This window comes from Grammomys surdaster, unplaced genomic scaffold (assembly GCF_004785775.1).
Source record: "Grammomys surdaster isolate TR1022 unplaced genomic scaffold, NIH_TR_1.0 181, whole genome shotgun sequence".
Lineage (NCBI taxonomy): Eukaryota > Metazoa > Chordata > Mammalia > Rodentia > Muridae > Grammomys > Grammomys surdaster.
In genome coordinates this window covers 1,379,914-1,402,072 of record NW_021604626.1, presented here as the reverse complement: position 1 = coordinate 1,402,072, position 22,159 = coordinate 1,379,914, and the positions used below count along the sequence as shown (strand labels likewise).

Sequence of the window (22,159 nt, the reverse complement as noted above, 5' to 3'; positions counted from 1 at the left end):
ATTCTTCCATCTACATGTAGAATGTGTTTTGTTTCCTCCTCTGTCCCAATCTAGATACTTCACAGCAGACATAACCAGAGGTCTGAGCGGTGATTCTGAATCCTATCAAACCGACATTCAAGGTTCATTCCCATCTAATGGTTCTTTGCACCATGGTTTATTCTAGCTTTTGTCTTATCCTTGTGGAAGTTGCACGTGGCATTTTCATGCATGTAATGTTAAGGATCGAAGTCTGGGCTCACAGATGCTAGATACAGACCAGCACGGAGCTCTACCCCTAGCCTGAAATAAACTGTAAAATAATCTCATCAGTAGCTATAGAAATCTTGATGAGTTTTTACAGGACTTGCCTTGAGCCTGTGAATCACTGTAGGGAGAATTGCCCATTTCTCCCAGTGAATGTTTCCACGGTGAGTACAGGAGACCTCTCTGCTCCTCAGATGGTGTTTCATCTCCTTCAGCTCCAACTCATCATTTTTACCACACTGGCTTTGTCTGCACTTTGTTACATTTTTTTTATGTATAAGACAATATTCGGTTTCTTTGTATCTATGTACTTAAAGTACCACAATTCTAAATGGTATTACAGTTTTAATTTCAGGGCCTATGTGCTTAAATTTCCTTTTATAATGTAAAGTTCAGTGGAGTTAACAAGATGCATGAAGGCATTTACCACCAAGAAAGAGAGATCCGGCTCCTGCAAATTGTCCCCTGACCTGAACACATACACTGTGGCTTGTACACACACACACTAGCTACATACATGTTTATATTACATGTAGTCTATATATGATATATATATATAAAACATCTTGAAAGCTCAGTGGAGTTTTGTATTTTTGTTTTGAAACAAAGTCTCCTACAACCTGGTTCCAGGCTGGAAATTCAAGACGGTGCTGCCAAGGATGCCCTTAAAATCCTGACCCCTGCCTCCTCCCAAATGCTGGTATTATGGTTATATCCTACCATGCTCAGGTTAAACTGTTCTGGGGATTAAATCCAAGGAAGGCTCATGCATTTAAACTGAATACTCTGTCACCAGAACCACTTCCTCAGCTGCCTCCTGGTGTTTTACGAATGGATCCCCTGCTCAGTCACATGCTAGATTTGCTTTGTTGTTCTAGATTTTCGTGCATTCATTTAGGTTTTCTATTAGACCATGTCATTTGGAAACAAGATGTGTATGTTCCTTTCCTATGTGTGTTCTCTTCATTTCCTTGGCCAGGCTGGTGTAGTTGTCAAGATTTTGAGCCCTGTGTGGAAGGATGGTGAAATGTCTTGTGTGCGGAGGTCACTGCTTACCAAGGGGAAACATTCATTTGTTTTCTCCACTATATGTGAAGGGAGCTGGGAGGTTTGGAGAAACCTTCACTTTCATGAAGCTTACAAAGTCTTACTGTAGTATTTTCTTCCTGATGGGGATGAATTTGTCAAATGTTTTTCATTGTTTGATAGAATCATGTGACTTTCTTTAGTCTGGGCCACATTCTTGTGGTGAGCCCACTTGATTATCACACTAGTATGATTGGTGAATTTTGTTTACTAATACTCTGTTGAGGATTCTGCTTCTATATTCATGAGAAATATTGGCTTCTAACTTTATCTTTCTTTTTTTGTCCCTTTCTCCCTCCCCTCCAACCTGTGTGTGTGTGTGTCTGTGTGTCTGTGTGTGTGTGTCTGTTTGTGTGTGTAGGTATGTATGTATGTGTATATATATATGTATATATACATATATGTATATGTGTGTGTCTATGTGTGGGTCTGTATGTATGGGTGTGTATGTCTCTCTGTGTGTGGATGTGTCTATGTATGCGTGTGTGTGTGTGTGTGTGGTATGGGGACTGAGCACATACACGGCTGTGTCATTGTCTCCATATCATTTGAGTGCCCTTTCTGGGTTCTTTTCAATATATATTCAGGTGTCGTTTATGCAAACAGAAGTTTAGTTCAAATATGAAGAAAGATAAATTCAATAAGACATTAAAATGATTCTAACATACTACTTTATAGAAATAAGTCTTCGCTTATTTTTACGATTTTATTTTGGTGGGATCGTGCTTATGACTCGGGCATAGTCTGCTGCTCCCATAACGTGGTGTGATGAGCAGATCAGGGAGGTGACTGTTGCCATCTTCACAAACCCTGCATTTAAATCCTGCTTCTGCTTCAAGGTGCACATGGCTACTAGATGAGGTCACTGCCCTGTCCTGCAAAAATGAGGTTCCGGCCTTCCTTTCTGGTCATGACTTTGACCTCTCTGCAACCTCTCCTCATCCCCCACACAGCCTTGCCCCAGCCTCTGGTACCTACTGTTTGACTCATTGCTGTGAGATGCCTGACTGGGTTTCTGGTTTCTGTCACTGGGCATGATGTCTTTCCACCTCATCCACACTACCCTAACAGATAGAATCCTGGAATTCTTTACACACCTACTACAGTGAGCACTACTGCTCATACACATTTCCTTTATAAATATAAATATTATATCTAGGCTGATTCTACATCAAAACTATTGTAGAAAAAATGTTACAGTAAACACATGGGTTTTTTTTTTTTGTGGAACATTTTGGTGCATATTTTTTTAGTAAATCTTAAAAAACATCAAAAGATAATGCTGAGAAATGACTCGGTGACTAAGAGAATTTCTCTCTTGCATAGGACACAAGTTCAATTCCCAACATGCACATTGGGTGGCTAGGAATGCAGAAATCGAAGGCCTCTCTGGCTTCTGAGGGCACGCATACACACATGCAAATAACAACCAAAGGAAAGCCACACCAATATGACGCTCTGTGAAACTTTGGAATGGGTGCACGTATCCTTTTGCGTCCATGGCAAGGAGATCTGAGATCAGGCACACCTGGTTTTCACACAAGGTTTTCCATACAGAATGGAATCCTGGGATCAAGTACAGAAAAGTCATCCACAAAATTTTGAAATTAAAATCTTGCCTGCATAAAAGCTAAACACAGACCATAAAGGATCATTTTACTGATTTAAAAATTTTATTAAATGACTCGGTCTATAGATCCCTTCAAATTATATTGATATAATTTATGCTCCAATTAAAAATAATCCTCAGTTAAATTTTGATAATTTTGATCGGGAAATATTTTCATCACAGATTTATGAATTGAATTGTTTATCTAAAAGCAATGGAGCCAGCAGTGGCGGCGCATGTCTTTAATCCCAGCACTTGGGAGGCAGAGGCAGGCGGATTTCTGAGTTCGAGGCCAGCCTGGTCTACAGAGTGAGTTCCAGGACAGCCAGGGCTACACAGAGAAATCCTGTCTTGAAAAACCAAAAAATAAAAAAATTAAAAAAAAAAAAAGCAATGGAGCCCTGGCAAGGATGTGGGGAAAGGTGCCCTTATTGAGAGATGTATGTTTGTGAAAGAGACTTTGAGGAAAACACAGCAAGGGCTCCTGAAACATTCAGAATCATCATCATGCATGAACCCAGCAGGCCAGTATGGGCACAACTCCAAAAAAAACCAGGCTTGGACATAACGACCAAGAGGCACATAATTGAAATATAAGGATGATAATAAGTGAGCCCCAGAAATTACCCTCTCTCTCCTGAGATGGGATCATAGGTGCTTACTACCATGTTGGAGTTGATACTGGGGATCAGACTCAAAGTCCTTAGCAGCGAGCTCTTTGCTGAGCTATCTCTGAGGTATTGTGTTTTCATTTTTTTATATGTCAACTAATCAGTGTGAGTTTACTTTATCACTGAGTCATATGGACAGGAACAAAATGATTGTGCTTTGTCGTGTTTATGGCATTACGCGGGAATCTAAAATATGTGTAAATTATCATTCATAACGTACCTCCCCCATAGCTGCAGGAACCAAAGCGCATCTCACATCAGAGCTTGATGAAGTTTCCTGTATTCAGTTCATAGAAGAGAAATCATTTCTCCTGTTTCAGCTCCAGCACTGTTCTCCTTTTACAGGATTCAAGCCAAAACTCGAGAATTTAGGGAACGGCAAGCCAGAGAACGCGACTATGCTGAGATCCAAGATTTCCATCGGACATTTGGCTGTGATGACGAGTTGCTCTATGGGGACATGTCATCCTATGAAGGCTGCCTGGCTCTCAATGCCAGACCCCAGAGCCCAAGAGAAGGGCACCTAATGGACACTTTGTATGCACAAGTAAAGAAACCTCGGAGCTCCAAACCTGGGGACAGGTAGGTGCGGTGCTGGCAGCCATGGCTTTGCCTCTGTTTCTGCTCTCTGCTGGTTCTGGACAAGGGAGAAGATTGTAAGTGCCCACTATGAAATGCTGGTTATTTTTTTTTCTTTTTCTTTTTTTTTTTTTTTATTGGATGTTTTATTTACATTTCCTATGTTGTCCCCTTATCCCATCCCCCACCCACCCAGGAACCCCCAATCCCCTCACCCCTCCTCCTTCTTCTCTGTGGATGTAATCTCTATCTACCCACCCCCCACTCCCACCTCCCCACCCTCAAAATTCCCACCCCCTGGGGCATCCAGCCTTCATGCGGTCAAGGTTCTCTTCTTCCACCTATGCCCAGCAGGCTGGTTATTAACAGCCTTTAAAAACCAATTATATCTAAAGCTATCAACTTGACACAGATCAATGGCTAATAGACCAGCAAGAAGTTTTGAGTGCTTTCCTAATGGTTCCAGGCTAGCTCACTCTGCTTTTCATGACCTTTGGATTTGAGGACCTGTCTGTCATTTACGGCTCAGATCAGAGTCAAGCTCAGATGTAAGCTGTATGTTCTCTTCCTGCTAGAAGGGCTTCTAGATGAGATAATTAAATACAGGGACACTCATTTGGATTATGACTTAGAAGGTCCACTTTTGGGGTGGTGTAATTTTATATTATGAAAGAATTAGTAAATATGAAATATAGTGCATCTCTTCTACAAGAGGCTTGTTAACCACCGGAACAGCAGACAGAATGCTTGATTGTGTTGTAATGGTTGTCTGGTTATTTAAACATTTAACTGGATCTGTGAGCCTGTCAGTACTGGCACACACTTATTAAGGCTCTGTGTACTGCTGGTGTCGTTATTTCAAATGGCTATATACATATTTCAGATTTTAGCTGAAACAATCTTAGATGGATCTTTTCCCACCCCTCCCTTTATATACTCAAACACCATATGGAGTTTAGCTTTGAGGAGAATAATTCTCATTTCCTTTCATATCAAACATGTGCACACTATTGTCATAAACAATACGCCAATCGTGTTATGAAAGTCGCTTATCGCTCTCTATGGCAGCTGGGCTCCGTAAATTATAAATGGGTTTTACTTAAAAGCAGTGTTTCTGAGGCATTTATGTGCATTAGGGCTCGCCTGAGAGGCTTCTGAAACACTATTTTGATGCCGTAGTTTGACAGTGGAGTCCAAAACTTCAGTTTCAAAGAATCCACCTGATTAATGCTGGTCCTGCAGGTCTTGGCTCCTGAGTCCTCTGCAGGACACAGTTGGGGACTCTGGTGGCGATTCCTTGCCACAGTATTCACAACAATCCTTGCTTTACTAACTGACTTACAGCCGGTAACAGAGTAGCAGAAAGTAACTTCTGGCAGTAACAGAAAGAAACATTGCTTTAAAAAGTAGTAGACAGGAACAACAGCTCCTGAGTGAGCGCATCCCAGGGAGATTGTTCTGACCCTGCACACCTTCTGTAGTTTACATTTTTCTTGATTATCTCAGAAAATCTATTTAACATTGACTATAAGGAGTAATTCCTCTAACACGAACACTTAGGGTCACTCCTGCCTTTTTCCTGTGTCCACCAGAAGGCTCATGTGTGTTTTAACAGATACACTCAAGAATGTCAGAACCCAAGAATGAAGTTGTCATTGGTGGCAGTGACATTTTCTTTAAAAGCTTTTCGTCTCATCTCTGCCGTGATTGTGGAAACTGCCAGCAGAAGGTTAAGTACCATCTAAAGACATCCCTCTGAAGGTGCTTTCTGGAGAGAAAGGCCACCAAAACACTAGCATTGCTTGCTAGTGACTTGTGGGGGGAGGGGGTGGCTAGAAAAGGATGGCCAAGGAATTACTAACGGGAGATATACTAATCTCCACATTGCTCACACCAATTTGAGAATCAGAAAAGCAGGAGCCCTCAGCAATTACAGTCGGAGAGGACCCTCCTGCTCCTCATTGCCTCAAACACCTGCCCTAAACCCCAGGGCTCCAAGAGCTGAATCTAACCTGAGGCCTTCTGCCAGTCCTTAAATAGGATTATCATATTCAGAGTGTTCCCCACTCCTGTTTACAGCATCTAGACCTGTGGTCTCCATGCCCTATTCTGCTAATCCTAGTCTGAAACAGGCCCTTGGCTCATGCCCACACACAGTCTACTTCACAGGCAGGAGTCATGCCAAGCAGTATGTATTTCTAAATCACACCTTTGACACTGCTTTTTTCCAAGCCCCTCGGCTTTACCAGGAGGGCTATGATTTATTTTTTGCAGGGAAAACAAAAGATCACAGACACACACTAATCCTTTAATGCTACATTCACAGAGAATAAGATATCCATTAATGACTAATGGTGTTGCTACTTTTAGAACTGGCTTTCCTTCTTCCCTGTCAAGCTCTTTCTCATCCACCTGGTAGTGAATATGGACTTGTTTGAGAGCATGGCATGGCATCTCCCATTGTCTTTCTTGTTGGAGAGAAAGCTATAGAAAAGCAATTCACTCTTGGGTAGTGTAGAAACCATTTTCTGAGGAAAGGTGATTTCTTGTTACTGTTACATACACTGCTGTAAATTGTTGTGGTTATATTACTTAAATATATATAAAGATAAAATGGGACTGAACTCCTGTGGAGGACCACCGTATATTGAATAAAACCTCAATCTTTACAAAGTTAGACACAAACAAAATGACAAGCCCATTGCATTCCAGTGAACTGTGTTAGCATGACCAATAATATAATGTTTTACTTTATTAGTGCATTGTGACCCAAACCAATAGACACATTGGATATGACAGTGTACACATCCTACTGCCCAGGCAGAAGTGCTGATTCATTTCATCCATCCCTTTCTCCTGATTCCTTCAGTGTTCTTGTGAATTTGTAGCCTGCGATCTTTGGCTGAAATATCATATTGATAAATCATTTATGATATCATCCAGTTTTTGCTATCATTAAGTTAAAATGTTTCCTTGTGCCTTTATGTTTGCAAAGTTAAATTCAGCGACTTTTTTTTGTTTTTGATTTTTATAAAGTTACATTTATTGTATGTTCAGTTCTATGTACAACAATATGTATATTATACAATTATTGACTTTTATTTTAATGTGCCTGCAAGGTGATCTATATATATGCCTACGTGAACTTAAAGAAGTAATCATTCTGATGGAAATATGAACCTTAAAACTACCTAGGCAGAAATTTCCTCCAGTGAATAATGTACAGATCCTTGTCGACTGACTAAATGTCACCAAAGTTTGCAGTGGTTATCTGTTGAACTTTGCTATGCAAATCTCTGTATTCAGGGGGAATGTAGGCATTGCTGATAATCTGAAATCTACTTCTCAGATTTTCTTTGTTTGGTTGAAAAAGGCCGTCCGCAGAATTCACTTGCTCAAACATTTTGATGGATGTCATAGCCAAAAGTGTAGAACAACATATGTAGAAGCCACATAGGAAATATATTAAAAGTGTCATGATTGGGAACATTTTCCCAGTTGTGCATATTGTATGTACAGTGGCTTCCTAGGATGTATAGTTATGTTTCAAAATGCATTCATGCCCCTTTAAGTGGATCCACAGGTAAATTTGTGCCTAGGTATATGCCTTAGTCACTTCCCTTTATTGCTGTTTAGTTTTGTGCAGTTCATTCTGCCAGTCTTTTCCTACATGTCTGAATGTATCTGCACATGTGCTGGTTCTCTGGTACATGCAGTAGTCATGATACCACCTTCTAGTCTTTATGTCCTTGGTAATATTTTTTATTTTCACATTAGATACACGCTAAGTAGGCAGACCCTAATTTGTCATCTATATGAATAATTAGGCTTAAATTTACCATAATGTTAATATGCTTCTTACTTAATCTAGGGACTTTGAAGGTTTACGCATGGTGAGTGGTTTATAATCCTGCATTTCCCTGGCTAAGTTAACTTCTTTTGTTGGCTAGTATGGCTTGATTGGCCAAGAACCCTGTGTCTAATGAAGCATATATGACATGTTTCCATCCTTCTCTGTGCCCTGGAAGACATTACCCGTTGCCTGCCTACCCAATACCTACTTTCTTCTTTCCATCACAAAATAAATCCTTGTTTTACTCAGATAGGTAAGAGACAAGCTCAATATTTCAGTTTTTAGATTCCTTGTGACTCATGTGACAGTTATAACTAGTAAACATTGGAAGCAGTGGGACAGGTGAGACTTCCTGTAGAATTAGTTTTTTCCTGATTTGGGAGTGGGAGAGGGAGAATCCTGTGATGGGGGATCTCTCTAGCACATCTGAATTATAAGGCTGCTTGGGTTTGCTCTTTAGTGTTTTCTTTCTTTCTGCCAGGATCTTGACTAGGTGCTCTAGGTTGGGCTTTACCTGAAAATCCAGAGGGAAAGTCACGTGGAAGTGTTTCAGGTCCTGACTGGCCCAGCCTCGCTCCTTGTTGACTTGGAAAAAGCATCAATCTGTTGGCTTAAGTTGCTACCTTGAGATTTCTTTCTCAAGTGGCTGGACACTAGATTGGATATAAGGAATTGTGTGTGGTAGAGCTCAGAGAGAAGCCCTGCTCTCCTCTTCACCTCATCCTCCTCTTCCTCGTTCCCTCTCTTCCCCGTTGCCTGTCTTCCTCTCCCCTGCTCTTCCTCCTCCTTTTTAAAGATACAGTTTTATGTATCTCAGGCTGACCTCAAACTCACTATGTAGTCAAGGCTGAACTTGAGCTTCTCATCCTCTGCCTGTACCTCCTCAGTGTTGAGACTACCTGATTCGTTCCACATTTTACCAAGTGAATGTTGGGCAGCAGAAATACCCTTTAGCTGTTGAAGGCACTTTTAGACCCTAGTAACTCCTATATCCATATATAATTCTCCTATAAGATCAGAGGCAGATGAGATCATGAACTTAAACTATGGCACCAGGGTCTCCTGAGTATGGTTCTGTGCTCTTTCCTCATGAGCTTTGCACTCTGATTCCTTCCTTTCATCTGTGAAATGGGCTATCACTAGCATTTCCTCATAAGGCACGGGGAAGATTAGTTCTGTTAATAACATACGAAATGCTTATCCCTGTTCCTGGTGCACCATAAGCACTGTTTCAGAATTTGTGTTATAATCGTTATTTAAAAAAACGGGATTTTACTCTCAATGACCACAGTGTCCCCCCAACCCCATGGACACCAAAAACAGTGAGTGAGTTGAATGCATAGAACTGAGGGGTGACAGCTGGTAACATGTTTCCTTCAAAGGTAGAAACTTAAAGGATGGGTATCCTTGACTCATCCGGGAGTTGAATGTGAGGTGGGTGACAGGTTTCAGTCAGGGTCTCTCAGTCAGTTTCAATTTGTTCTTGAGAGATGGAAGGTCTTCATTTTGTAATTTTCAGTGGAATCCATCTCTATAGTCTTCTGGTCTCTTTTCATGGAATGCCTAGTAGTCCCAAACTCCTGAGCTTCTGATGAGTGTTCAGGCTCCATTTAGACTCTTGACATTTCTGTCTACATTAGTTCAGCCCCCAGGGGAGCTAGCTAGCAGCAGGACCCATGGTTGTAACTATCAGAGACAAACTGTATTCTACGGCTGAAACAACTTCCATCAGCTTGTGTAGTAAAGGCTCGATTCCCAATCCATGGAATTCAGGCCAAAGAGTGGCTGGGAGTGAATCCTTGAGAGGATTGTGGGACCTTGGGCTTTTATTCTCCTCGCTTCCTGTCCTCCAGTTAGTGACCTGCTGTTCACCTACACAATGTAAGCTTTTCTTAAAGTAGATCACGGGTGAGAGGTTGAGGCGAGGTCTCACGTTTCCCAGGCTGACCTCAAACTAAGTGGGCAGCCAGTGATGATTTTCAACATGTCAGCCACCTGCCTTTACTTTCCAAATGTTGGGCATGTGCCAGGTCCAACTTATAAAAAGTGCTGGGAACAGAACCCAGGGTTTTTGCATACTGGGCAAGAGCTCCACCAGATGAGCTATGCCCGCAGCTCTCTGTACAGCTTCACCTTTGTACAGAGCAAACCTCTTCACAAGCTGATATCGGAGGAATTTGTTTTACTAATGCCCAGCTGCCACATAGGCTATGTTCTAGAACAGTTGTCAAATTTTAGGGTGTGCTGAGAGAACCCAGAGTAACCCTCCCATCTCACCATGAAGAGTATAAAAGGTTTATTTTTCAAAGTCGGGCCTGTTCACAGAACTGACTGGGAAGGAGGGCTATAACCCTTAGCAAATGAACCCACTGCAACAAACCTCTCCCAGGTATGCTGATCTCATAGGAATTTTGATCTTATAGGACTGCCTACTCACTGTTTAACCTGGTTGCACCGGGTGTACAGGTGAGCCTTGTGGCTTTTTGGTGTTACAAGTTCTGTAGCGGTTATATCTTTCTGAAGAAGAGTGTCCTAGTTAGGGTTTCTATTGGTGTAATAAAACACCGTAACTGAAAGAAACTTGGGAGGCTTATACTTCTAAGTAACAGTCCATCACTGAGGGACGTCAAGCCAGGAAGCTGGAGGCAGGAGGTGATGCAGGGGCCATGGGCGAGTGCTGCTTTCTGGCATACTCCCCATAACTTGCTAAGCCTGCTTCCTTATAGTACCCAGGACCACCAGAGGTACAGCACTACCCACAGTGAGCAGGGCCCTCCCACATCAGAGCACTCCCTAGTTGATTTCTGTGCAACTGATTTATCCAAATTGGGAACACAAAGCACTTGGGCTATTGAAAAGGAAAACATGGGTCTCTAGCATGAGCTAGTCACTAGCACCTGTTCATTGTAAAGTTATGAGAGAGTTATCATCACGAGACACAGCTCATCCCATTCGGAGTTCACCTTGATAAAGTCATTTGATTAAGCCACGGACTTATATTTGTGATACTATCCCGGCACTTCATGCATTGTTTCTTAACAACATAAAGTTTCTTTTCATACAAGTTACACAGCCCCGTGAAGGAAGTTTAGAGGACTCTGACTTGTAACAGAACTCTGCTGGTCAGTAAGCCGTGGTCAGTAATGTTTTTTCATTTACTTAGAGACACCATGCAACCTCCGTTTGTATTCAGATACCGAACTCCAAGGCAGCTCCAGTGGACATTTGCTTACTGTCGTCATGAAATCATTTGCCACCAAAAAATGCATTGTCCTCAAATATAATTGAAATAAAGCAGGAACTATGCTGTTACAAATCTAAATGCGGGAAAATAGTAGGCTAGACTCCTTGAGCTTGCCTAGGACGCCTTAATGGAAGCATAAATACCATAATCATGTGCTTTTTGCATGCATTTTACCATGAAGGGAAAATGCCAGTTTTAAAAGAGAAGACCTTTGTGAACTTATTCCCCCCTCCTCCCCACTAAAACTGGAATCCTGTTGAGTCAAAAAGAAGTCTGGCAGAAAGAGAACAAAACTAATTTTCCGAGATACAGGCAGTTATTAAACGTGTGCCCTTTGGAAAATGTTGGGTCATATAACAAAATCGTATTTGCTATTAAAAAAGTCAAATACTACTTCACCTCTGCTCACTATTATTTATCTCTGCTTTTCCTGAAATGTGAGAAGGTAGTCCCGGAAGTGGGTGAAAACTGCCAGTGAGTCTGTAGGAGCCATCGCTGTCCTGTGTGCCATCAGACCTGAGGTCGAGGTTCTGTACCTACTGCCACCTGCTTAAGTCTGTTGTTGGCTGCTCCTTTAGCTCTGTCCTCTACCTGTGCCCTCAACTGTACCACTCTCAAGCTCCTCCTCAACTCTGGGGTGAGAACCTACCCACAGCTGCACCTGACTTGTTCCTGCTGCTCGGTTGCTGAAGGTTAGCAGCCCTCGTTCCCAGTCAGCTCTGGGAAACTAATGTCATATACTGTTACCGGTGTCTTTTTCTGGGGACAGAACCTTTCAGCTGTAGCACATGACAGTTACCTGCCAGTTCTGAGTCTCTTTCCCTTTTGTAGCACTGCTTCAGTGGCCATTGGGACTCGAGCATTCTCCTTGTCCTCCGTGTCTCCAGGCTTGATCTTAACAAGTCCCTACTTCAACCACTACCTGGGGTTTTGAACCTAAAATAAAATCTGACTATGCCTTGCCTTCATCTGAGATTATTCTATAGCTTATGTCCAAGATGCAACCTATTGCCCTTAGCATGGGGCATCGGCTTCCCCAGCTTCTGGGTTCAGTCCTGTCATATCACATTCTTTCCCATCTCTTTGCCAACTTATTATCTCTACCTGGCCTCTTTGGTTCCAGAATAATGTCTCTAAGACTTAATTGTTTATGAATAAATGCCTAGGCCATAAGATTTGACTTCTTCCCCAACTAGTTCATAACTTATATAACCGGTTTATTCTAGTCTATGTCTGCTATATGGTTGGTTATCTCTCCTCAACTTCATGAGTCCAACTTCCTCAGAGTTCAGGGCGAATCTCCCACTCTTGACTCTTTCTCAGAACACACACACACACACATACACACACACACACACACACACACACTAGATATCCCACCTTTTATTTCCTGCCTCAGCTAATAGGCCTTCAGCTTTTTATTGAAAGGTGATGATGCTTCCACACAGTACATAAGAGATTCTCTCTACAATTAAAAGTGTAAAAGTATAAACCTAATCACACCAGGTACACAGACTAGCTACATGGCTTTTTAGTGTTGCAGGTTATGAAATGGTTATATTTTGGTGAAGAGGGGTGTATCCTAGTTAGGGGTTCTGTTGGTGTGGTAAAACATCATGACTGAAAGAAACTTGTGGAAGGAAATGGGTTATTTGGCTTATAGTTCCAGGTAACAGTCCATCGCTGAGGGAAGTCAAACCAAGAATCTGGAGGCAGGAGCTGATATAGAGGCCATGGAGGAGTGTGGCTTACAGATTTACTCCCCATAGCTTGCTCAGTCTGCTTTCTTACAGAACTCAACATCATCATCCCAGCAGTGGCACTGCCCACAGTGAGCTGGAACCTCCCACATCAGTCAGCAGTCAAGAAATGACCACCGGCTTGCCATTGGCTAATCTGGTGGGGAAATTTCCTCCATTGTGCTCCCTCTTCTAAAATGACTCTTGCCTGTGTCAAGCTGACCTGAAACTAGCCGTCGCACAAAATGAGCAGCTCCGATTCACCAAGCTGTCTATTACAGTTAGAGATCTTGCAATTAAAACAAAGGCTGAGGTGACACAAACAGCCCAACAAATGAAACTGTGAAAGTAATGAAGCCATAAATAAGGTCATGGCTAATCTTAAAGACATTTTGTTTAATTCTTTTTGTTGATTAACGTTGCCCGAAACCACAATTTGTTTGTAGAAGTAATCTGGGGTGGGGGTGGGAGTTGTTTATTTATATATTTATTTCTGCCTTAGGGAACACTTACATATTCTACAGAAATGTGGGGCTAAATGAAAACTATTTTAGACTTTGGTAATCATCAGTAAATTGCCCCCAGCAGAGTGTACTCATTCAGTCTTAATGTCTTTCTTGTCACAGGGCCCTGAACTTGTGGGCCTTTGATGATGAGCTATCTTTGCTGCTGTGGCCAAAATATACTTCATCTGTGTGGCACAGTATGTTATTTTAGTGTCTTGTACATCTCAGTACCCCACTTTCTATGCACTGTGGTACAATAAGCCATCTTTCTCTTTCTGGCTACCCCCATTTCCCCATCCCTTCTACAATCCAAACTCAAGGCTTTAAGTGCCAATCTTATTGGTATTTAGTGATCTGGGGCTGCTGTCATTTCCTCTTTTGCTCCTGCATAAGGATGGAATATCAGTCTACTATTAATATAAATTCATGAGGATTTATGTGGAGCCCTGTGGTGAGATGCATTTTCAGCTTCTTGGGAGACTTTATCGAGCCCTGAATCCACAATCCATTTTTAAATTAACTCCCCAGATGTTCCAGGGCCCTTCCTTGGGCACCGAAGTCCTCCCATGGATGTTTGATTACCCTGCATTTCCTTCTTCATTCTTTCCTTTTCCATGTTCTCTTCACTGGCCGATTCAGTGTACCCGAAATAATAGCACTAATTGATTTAAAAAGAGGTTTTTCTTTTCTAATCAAAGAAATAGCTGAGTTACCCATAGCTCCTTTCATCCAGCTGTATACATGAAGATATGGAAAGAAGGGAACTTCCTACATTGTTACAGGACAGATAAATAAAACAGACTTCCTAGATTGTTACAGGATAAATAGAAATTATCTGAAAATACCTTTTGATGCAGTATATAAAACAGACTCAAATGTTAAAGGAATGAATGTATGTTAGTGTACAGAAATGTTCCTTTTTTTTTTTTGAGACAGTCTTATGCAATCCCAGCTGACCTTAAACTAACTATGTAGCCAAGGATGACCTTGAACTCATGAACCTCCTGCCCCTACCTCCCAATTGCTGGGAATACATTAACTACTTTGTCTAGTTTATGAGGTGGTGGTGGTGGATCAAACTCAGACCTTTGTATATGCAGGGAAGGTCCTGGGTTACATCTCCCTAGAAATATATGTTCACACATTCACCATTTTTAAACAGGATTTTGTGTATTTCTTTGCCTTTTATAATCATTTTTATCCCTCAGTCTTTAAATGAGCTATGTTACTAAGTCCTCAGGGACAAAGCAGTGTTCCCCTACTGTGATGGTTTATTGGTTATCAGCTCAACAGGATCTAGAATCACTCCCCAGATGAATCTTTGGGCATGTCTGTGAAAGATTATCTAGATTAGGTTAAATGGGAAGGGAAGACCCAAGGTAAATGTGGTTGATGCCATAAAATAAGAAATCAAGCAGAGTACCAGCATTGCACCTCTTTGATTCTTGACTGTAGATACAATGTGACTATGTCTAAGGCTCCTGCTGCCATTAGACCTAGCCTGTATTCCTAAACAATGAGCCTAAATAAACCCCCTCCTTCTTTAAGCTGCTTTCTCTCTTTTCGTTTTTTCACTCACAGCAAAGTACACTAAAGTAACTAATACCCAAATAAAATACCTGAGGACCATAGAATCATCTCCAGAGAAATTCCTTTTGGAGGGAGGGATTTTTTTATATATATACATTTAACTACACATATAAACCATTGGTATATACTAGACCAAAGGGCAAGGGCTTCCCTACAAGTTCTCATTTCTCCATCAGTTTTACTGACATTCCTGATGATCTCACCAGAGAAATCTACTGGTCCTGTCCAGCTCAGGGGCAGGTAACCTCACTATGACATGGATCCTCTTCGAGTTTGGAGCAAACCCAAAGAAAAACACAACCATGTGTGACTCAAAACAAAACTGTAAACAGTACAAATAATAAAAAAAGTACTAGGTTTCTGATGGTAAGTTTACCTGGGCAAGTGTGACTCCAGGCTCAAGTCCTTGATTGCTGAAGTTGGGAGGTTGCAGCTGGTAACATAAGTTTAAACAACTTTGTAACAGAAACTGAAACTGACCAAGGATAAACTGGTTTCTAATGATCCCTTTGTCCCCTTCTTTCCTTTATCCTGTACATTTGAGCTCTGGGATTGTTTAAAGGCTTCAATGCTTTGAACAAGCCCAAACTCTAGGGCTTAGCTGAGAATTCCTAGAGATCCAGGCAGCTCCTAAAATGCTATTCTGTCATGGCCTTGTGCCAATAATTACAGATAGTGATGTGGACAGAAATGAGTAAGAACCAAAAATAACTACATGATTCATGTATGTTGTAGATAATAGAGTTTTTTTTTTTTGAGGATGCATTTGAAACGGCATAAGATGGACTTGGGTGTAAGGATGGGTAGATTTGTATCTTTGCACAGAAATGCACATTTTAAATAAGTGTCTTTCAACAAAACCTTCATTACTTGGTTTTGTCTTTCCTCCAACTCCCACACCCCACACACATCCAATTCCTTAGTGTATCCAGAGCACCTTTTAAGTTCTTCTCTCTTGCTGTCAAGTTGGACCACAGGGTTCAATGTGACAATATGAGATGTGATACTAAGCAAGTTGACCCAGTGGCAGAAGCCTGGCTTTCTAAGAGGATGGGATGCCTGGGCTGTATCCTCAATGGAAGAGAGCTATTCTGTATATGGGAATGAGGCTGAGTTTTGTCTGGAAGGTATCTAATTAAAGTGCAGAATTTAGATCTTCCTGGTGTGTGTCAGATTTCCATGTCTTTGACAGATAAAAAGATCATCAGCTTAAAAGGAGAAGAGGTTGATTTGGGCTCTCGGTTTTTGAAGCTTCAGACAGTAACTGGCAGGACCTACTGCTTTTCGGCCTCTGTGAGAGACCCTCACCTCAGGTCAGGTGGGCAAGGAAAACCCCACTACTTACCTCATAGCTGAATGTGGAGCGATAGGAAGGGGCTAAAGTTTGTCTAAGATAAACTCCCAGTGAGCAGACCCTCCAGCATTTCCCAGCAACACTATAGGCTGAAGACCAAGCCTTTTAAGATGTCACCCTTGAATGATACTCATCCAAACTGCTCCCTTGCTGATTGGCTAGGCTGACTGGCTAATGAGGTCCAGGGATCCTCTTGTCCCCACCTTCCCAGTTCAAGCATGTAGTTTCCTCCACTGTACCCACATTTTATGTGGGTGCTGGGAATCTGAACTCAGGTCTGACAAGCCCCTTACCAGCTGAGCCCAGAGTTGAAAAACTAAAACAAAACTGTGTCTTTCATCTTTTACTGTCCCTCTCCTCTTCCTCCTCCTCCTCTTCCTCCTCTTCCTCTTCCTCCCTTCCCCATCTGTCCTCCACAATCAGAACCACAACCATCACTACCTTCTCCTCCTCTTCCTCTTCCTTCTTTCCAGCTTTTGTTTTGGAGAACAGCAGCTTGAATCTCACAGTAGTGTTAACCTTGATGATGAACAGGTTTGATATCCAACACCCTTCCCTGTTTGTAACTGATCCGGATGTGAGCTAATTTTTTTAAAGGATAAATGGTTTTCTGGTTATTTTACTGAGACTTCCTTTACAGCTAATATCCCTTCCTGACTTTCATGTCTCGTCAATTCTTGAAAACAGTCAAAGGACTTCCAGTGCTACACATGCATATGCCTATGGGTTGCAAGAAGCTATGCTTCCAAAGAACAGAAATTATGATCAAATTAATGTTGCCACTTTCTGCAGACACTGCTAATAAGCCCTGCTGCCATGAGAGGATCCAGGACTGACACACATGGAAGCCACCCCTGCTTTCTCCTCAGCACTATAGAGATCAGCATGTGCAGCCCTGGAGTATACTTCTCAGGGACGAATGTCCCTCTTGGCTCTTTCTGGATCCTTACCATGTTCACTCATTTCGACCGTATGAGTCTCAAGTTATCTGTTTGGATTCCTGCTGGAAAGCCTCCATGGCTCACAGTGGGCAGAAGGCAGCTGGTGAAGTTGCCAGGGAGACAAAACAGGTGACAAGCTGGTGGGCTTTCAAATTCTGGGGTCACAAGAATTCATCCCTTGAGAAAGACAAAGCCCAAGTGTTTTGACAGAAAATGCAACTTTCTCTAGAGCCACTCACCTGGAACATGATTGGCTGTCTGTGAGGGGCCATCTCTGTGGCCACAGCAGTATTGGGGTTGGATAGGCAGAGCAAGAAGGCATTGTCTCAGGAAATGCAAATTATTTCCAACTGTGTGCTGCTTGCCCACCCCTTGTCTACCTTCCCTACATTGCATTTCCTGCTAATATTTTGACATCACACCATGCACATGACATACTTCCATGGATCATCATGTCCAATTTGAATTAAGTTGCATTTAAAGCAGAGGGTTTTAAATGTCTGCTTTGTTCATTGTTATATTCCAATATCTATATAGCATTCACATAAGTTTATATAAATTAAGAAATGAAGGTCAGCGAGCTGGCTTTGGAGATTAAAAGCATTGCTGACAAGACTGATGATCTGAGTTCAATCTCCAGGACCCACAGATAGAAGGAAAGAATTGTCCTTGACCTCAGCATGTCCACCATGGTACGCGCACGAGCACACACACACATACACACACACACACACACACACACACACACAAACACACATACACACTAAAGCAGATCTCTTCTTATGACAGTATCTGTAGTCTGTCTACATACAACTACAAAGGGCCTGTTTTAGAGACATAAACATTTTAATTGTTAGTCACTTTTTATATGTGCCTACCGGCAATCTTAGCTACTCAAGAGCCCAAGACAGGAGGATCTCTAAAACTCATCAATTGGAAATCAGTCTGGAAAACATAGCAAAACCCTTTTGCTTATTAGGAGTTAGAAATGTAACCGTTGTTGGCTGCGTGGAGCTCATCTCATTGGCAGGAGATTGGATATGGTGCTCGACCATGTGATATGATATGGTATGCTATAGGTACTGAGTCCACATCCTTGAATAATGCCTGGAGGAACTGTAGCTTGTCTCTAGACTGTCTCCCATAGGCCATGTGTGACAGGGTGTGTTCATTGGCTTATGGTGACATTAGATTTGGGGCATACTCTTCCTCTCTCTTCTTCCAGGACTCCATGAGCTGGTCCAGCCTCCTCTGCTCTGTGTTCTTGCTATGATGTGCTTACAAGCCCAAAGGACAGGGCCAAGGTTTCATATTGCACACTGAGATGAACCTTTCTACCTCATAAATGGGTTCTTTCAGGCTTTGAGTCACAATGATGGCAAACTGTCCATTAAGGTTATTGGACAGCCGCCACCATCATTACTAGCAGCACTGCATCTTCATTCTTGAGTTCTCAGGACATTCAGAAGCAAAATCATTGGCTGGGTTGATTGCTTTTGTCTGTGTTATAGATGATAGCTCTTTGCATATTTTTAGCATCTTTCTTGTATAAATGCTTGTTTTAGATTTCTCTGCTTTGAGTTCCGCTGAGACAATTGATGTCTGCTGCTCTGTACCAGTATTGAAATACTCGTTGCTGTGGACAGTTGATTGATCTCCGTAATTAGGAAGCAACATAATCTGCAGTAATTAGGTATAGTCTTGAAGTTGAATAGCCTACAATTAATATCCAAAGCAGGAGGCTCAGGTGCACAGGATTTGGTGTTAGAGGACGCCAGCAAAGGCTGCAGGATGGGTTGGGCAGTTTCCCCTGCACCTTGCAATGCTTCCTATATGCAAGGCTTGCTTGAGTCTATTCATCAGATCCCTCTCGCAAGTATGGAGTAGAGTGTTAGCTCTACAGTCTAGCTAAATAATATCAGTATTATAAATGCCTTGTGCTCATATATGACAATTACTTCAAATAATATTGAGTGTTAATAACTAGGTAATAACACATTATAGATACTTTTTTTCTGAAAAACAGGAAGGGTTCCAGCTTTCACACAACACATGCAATATGAAAAGGCCACACTTTATTCTCATAACTATGTCTTTACTGCCACACTGGGTCCGTTTGTGTGGGTGGGTTCAGCTGCCTTCATGCCTTTAAATTAGACCCAGAACAAGCTAAACACCCGTCAAGGACTAAATTAATAGATTTGGGTTGTTTTAATTAGCTAGGTGTGATTTAAAGGTTGCTGAAATCAAAAAGGCTTATTCATTTTTCATCAATAATCATTTGCCTTAATATTTCATTAGAACCTGCTGGCTTGCTGGCTTCCTTCTGGGCTTTGATTCATTGTGACTGCAGATAGCATTTGTTCCCTCTTCCCTTGTTCTGTACTGTATACTTTCATCTCCAAGACACTGTCAAGATGTTTCCAACATTCATAGGCTACTAATTGAGCATACTTTAAAAAAAAAATATGTACTGAAACTAAGAATTCTCAGCTCTCTCTCACTACAAACACACACACACACACACACACACACACACACACACACCACACACGTTGGCAGTTTCTTCTCATCATTTGGATGGCGAATAATGTGTAAATTTTCCATTTCACATGTCTTGAGAGTCAAGGCCAGGTCTTTTGTTATAAATGTCAGTAGGGACTCGTGTTTGGACCCCACCATCATTGGCAAAGAACAAAGCATCTTGTGTGTGACACTCTGGCTAAGACCTCACCCTGCACATGTGCCTGGCCTCATGAACAGTTAGCTTGCCCATGTCCACTCTGGTTGGAGCAGATGTGCTGCCACCTACAGAGGACCATAGACACAAAGGGAAGCTGATAGATGGGTCTCAGAGTACAGATGTCTGTACAGAGTGGAACTTTCTTCTACAGTCAGGTGATCTGTGAATGGTGCACTCAGAAACAGGGACAGGACATCTCGGATAGGGGAAATCTAGCGGAGACTGCTTAAAGCCCCAGATTTCAAGTACTTCTTACCAAGCTCATGGGTAGTAATGCCTTATGTTTCCTGAGAGCAACTAACCTAAAATGTAAAATCACAGTGTAGGCTGAGGTTCTGGCTAATGCTGACAGTAAGAACAAGAAAATAAATGGGCAACAAAATAAATACATGAACACTTTCCATTTCCTCCAGACTGACTGTGAAGCATCCCGTGTCTTTACAGCTCTGCTGACTGGTTTATGTAAAGATTATTAACTGCTCACTGTACCAGTCAATGGTGCTAAGTAAGAACTGCAAACTGTTCAGAAATAAAGATTCAATTTTTGCTAAATGCATTCAAAAGCAAATACATTTACTAATCTGTACCCTTTTAAAAATTTTTATTAATTCCCAGAAAGTTGAATATTGGTCTCCCTGTATTGGTTTCTATTCCAAAAATGTGATTTAAGAAATTATCTTTAATCCTAGCATATAGGAGGCAGAAGCAGATAGATCTATATGAGTTCTAGGCCAGCCAGTTCTACATAGTGTCTAAAATAACAAAGGAACCTGGTTGAGAAGAAATAGCTGATGAATTTGCTTGCCTTGCAAATAAGGCTTTGAGTTTCATCTCTAGCATCCACACAAAAGCCAGGTGTGATGTGTATGCCCTTGTAATCTCATCACTGGGGAGATGGAAACAGAGGACCCCTGTGCCTTCCTGGTTGGCCAGCCTAGCCTACTCGGCCAGCACCAGACCAGTGAGAGACCCGATCTGAAAAAAACTAGTTGAAGAGTGACTAGGGTTGACCTCTGGCCTCCACAGGAATGCCCACAAGTTCATGCGCACCTGCACACACATATCCACACAACACAAAATCAAGAACTGCCAGCATACGTACAATAGCTACTCAGACTGATGGAGGTGGTTCTTTTAGTGGCTGTACTTTCTGTAAAACAAAAAGTGCTTTGTTCTTATTATACTAGAGTCATATGACTTGCTTTGGATGACTAGGTATGGTGTAATCATTTTATTCTTCTGATACTGTTTGGGATTCCTGGAAGAAGCTGTAAGGCAGCTTATAAAGTGTCCTTTATTGGGCCTGGCCTTTATCCTGTGACTCCCCTCTGCCTGCCTTTCCCACTTTCAGAACAGCAAGGCGTGAGCTCTACCAAGAGTGGCTTTAGATTTGGATCCAGCTCTGCCCCCCCCCCTTTTCTTTTGGTTGTTTGGCAAGTTCTTGACCTCTCTGGGCCCTGTTATAATCATCACTCTTTCTCCTCTCCCGTCCCATTGTTGGAGCATATGTCAGCTGTGCCCTGCTTTTTATATTTAGAAAATCTGGTCTTTCTAAGCATGCATTGTGACCACACTGGAAGCTAGCAGACTAAAAGAAGTACAGACAGTAATTCTGATGGTAGCAGTCTTCCAGTCTTCTGGGAGAACAACAGACGGACTTAAATAACACAACCGGTTTTATTGACCATGCTGTTTATTTTAATAGCTGGGCCAGAATGGTTTGATTGACTTTTTAAAAATCTGGTATGTGTTTTGCCATATGGACAAAGCCGTATCTGAAGTGCCAAGCTAATAAGCCTTCTCTTCCCTGCCAGTGAGCCATGAAAGTTGTTAGCAAAATGTTTTATCTTGAATGGATCCATTTCCCAAGATCTTGGTAATAGAAACCCCCATCTTAAGGGATAAAGTGCAGCTTATCTTCCATCAGTCATGGAGAATTTGTTGCATGCAAGAACCATATACAAGCCCCATGTGCAGTGGTTGGGGTTTGCCTACTGT

The 22,159-nt window shown here is 41.9% G+C and overlaps 1 protein-coding gene across 8 annotated transcripts in view; it reads left to right on the top strand.

The window, feature by feature from the left end:
• Positions 1-22,159, top strand: part of Pard3 (par-3 family cell polarity regulator) — a 556,386-nt gene that overhangs the window by 411,780 nt on the left and 122,447 nt on the right. For all 8 annotated transcript variants that reach the window (XM_028767780.1, XM_028767787.1, XM_028767783.1 and 5 more), the window contains one exon: positions 3,958-4,194. In XM_028767780.1, coding sequence (XP_028623613.1) covers positions 3,958-4,194 — 237 coding nt within the window. The remainder of the gene's footprint in view (positions 1-3,957; positions 4,195-22,159) is intronic.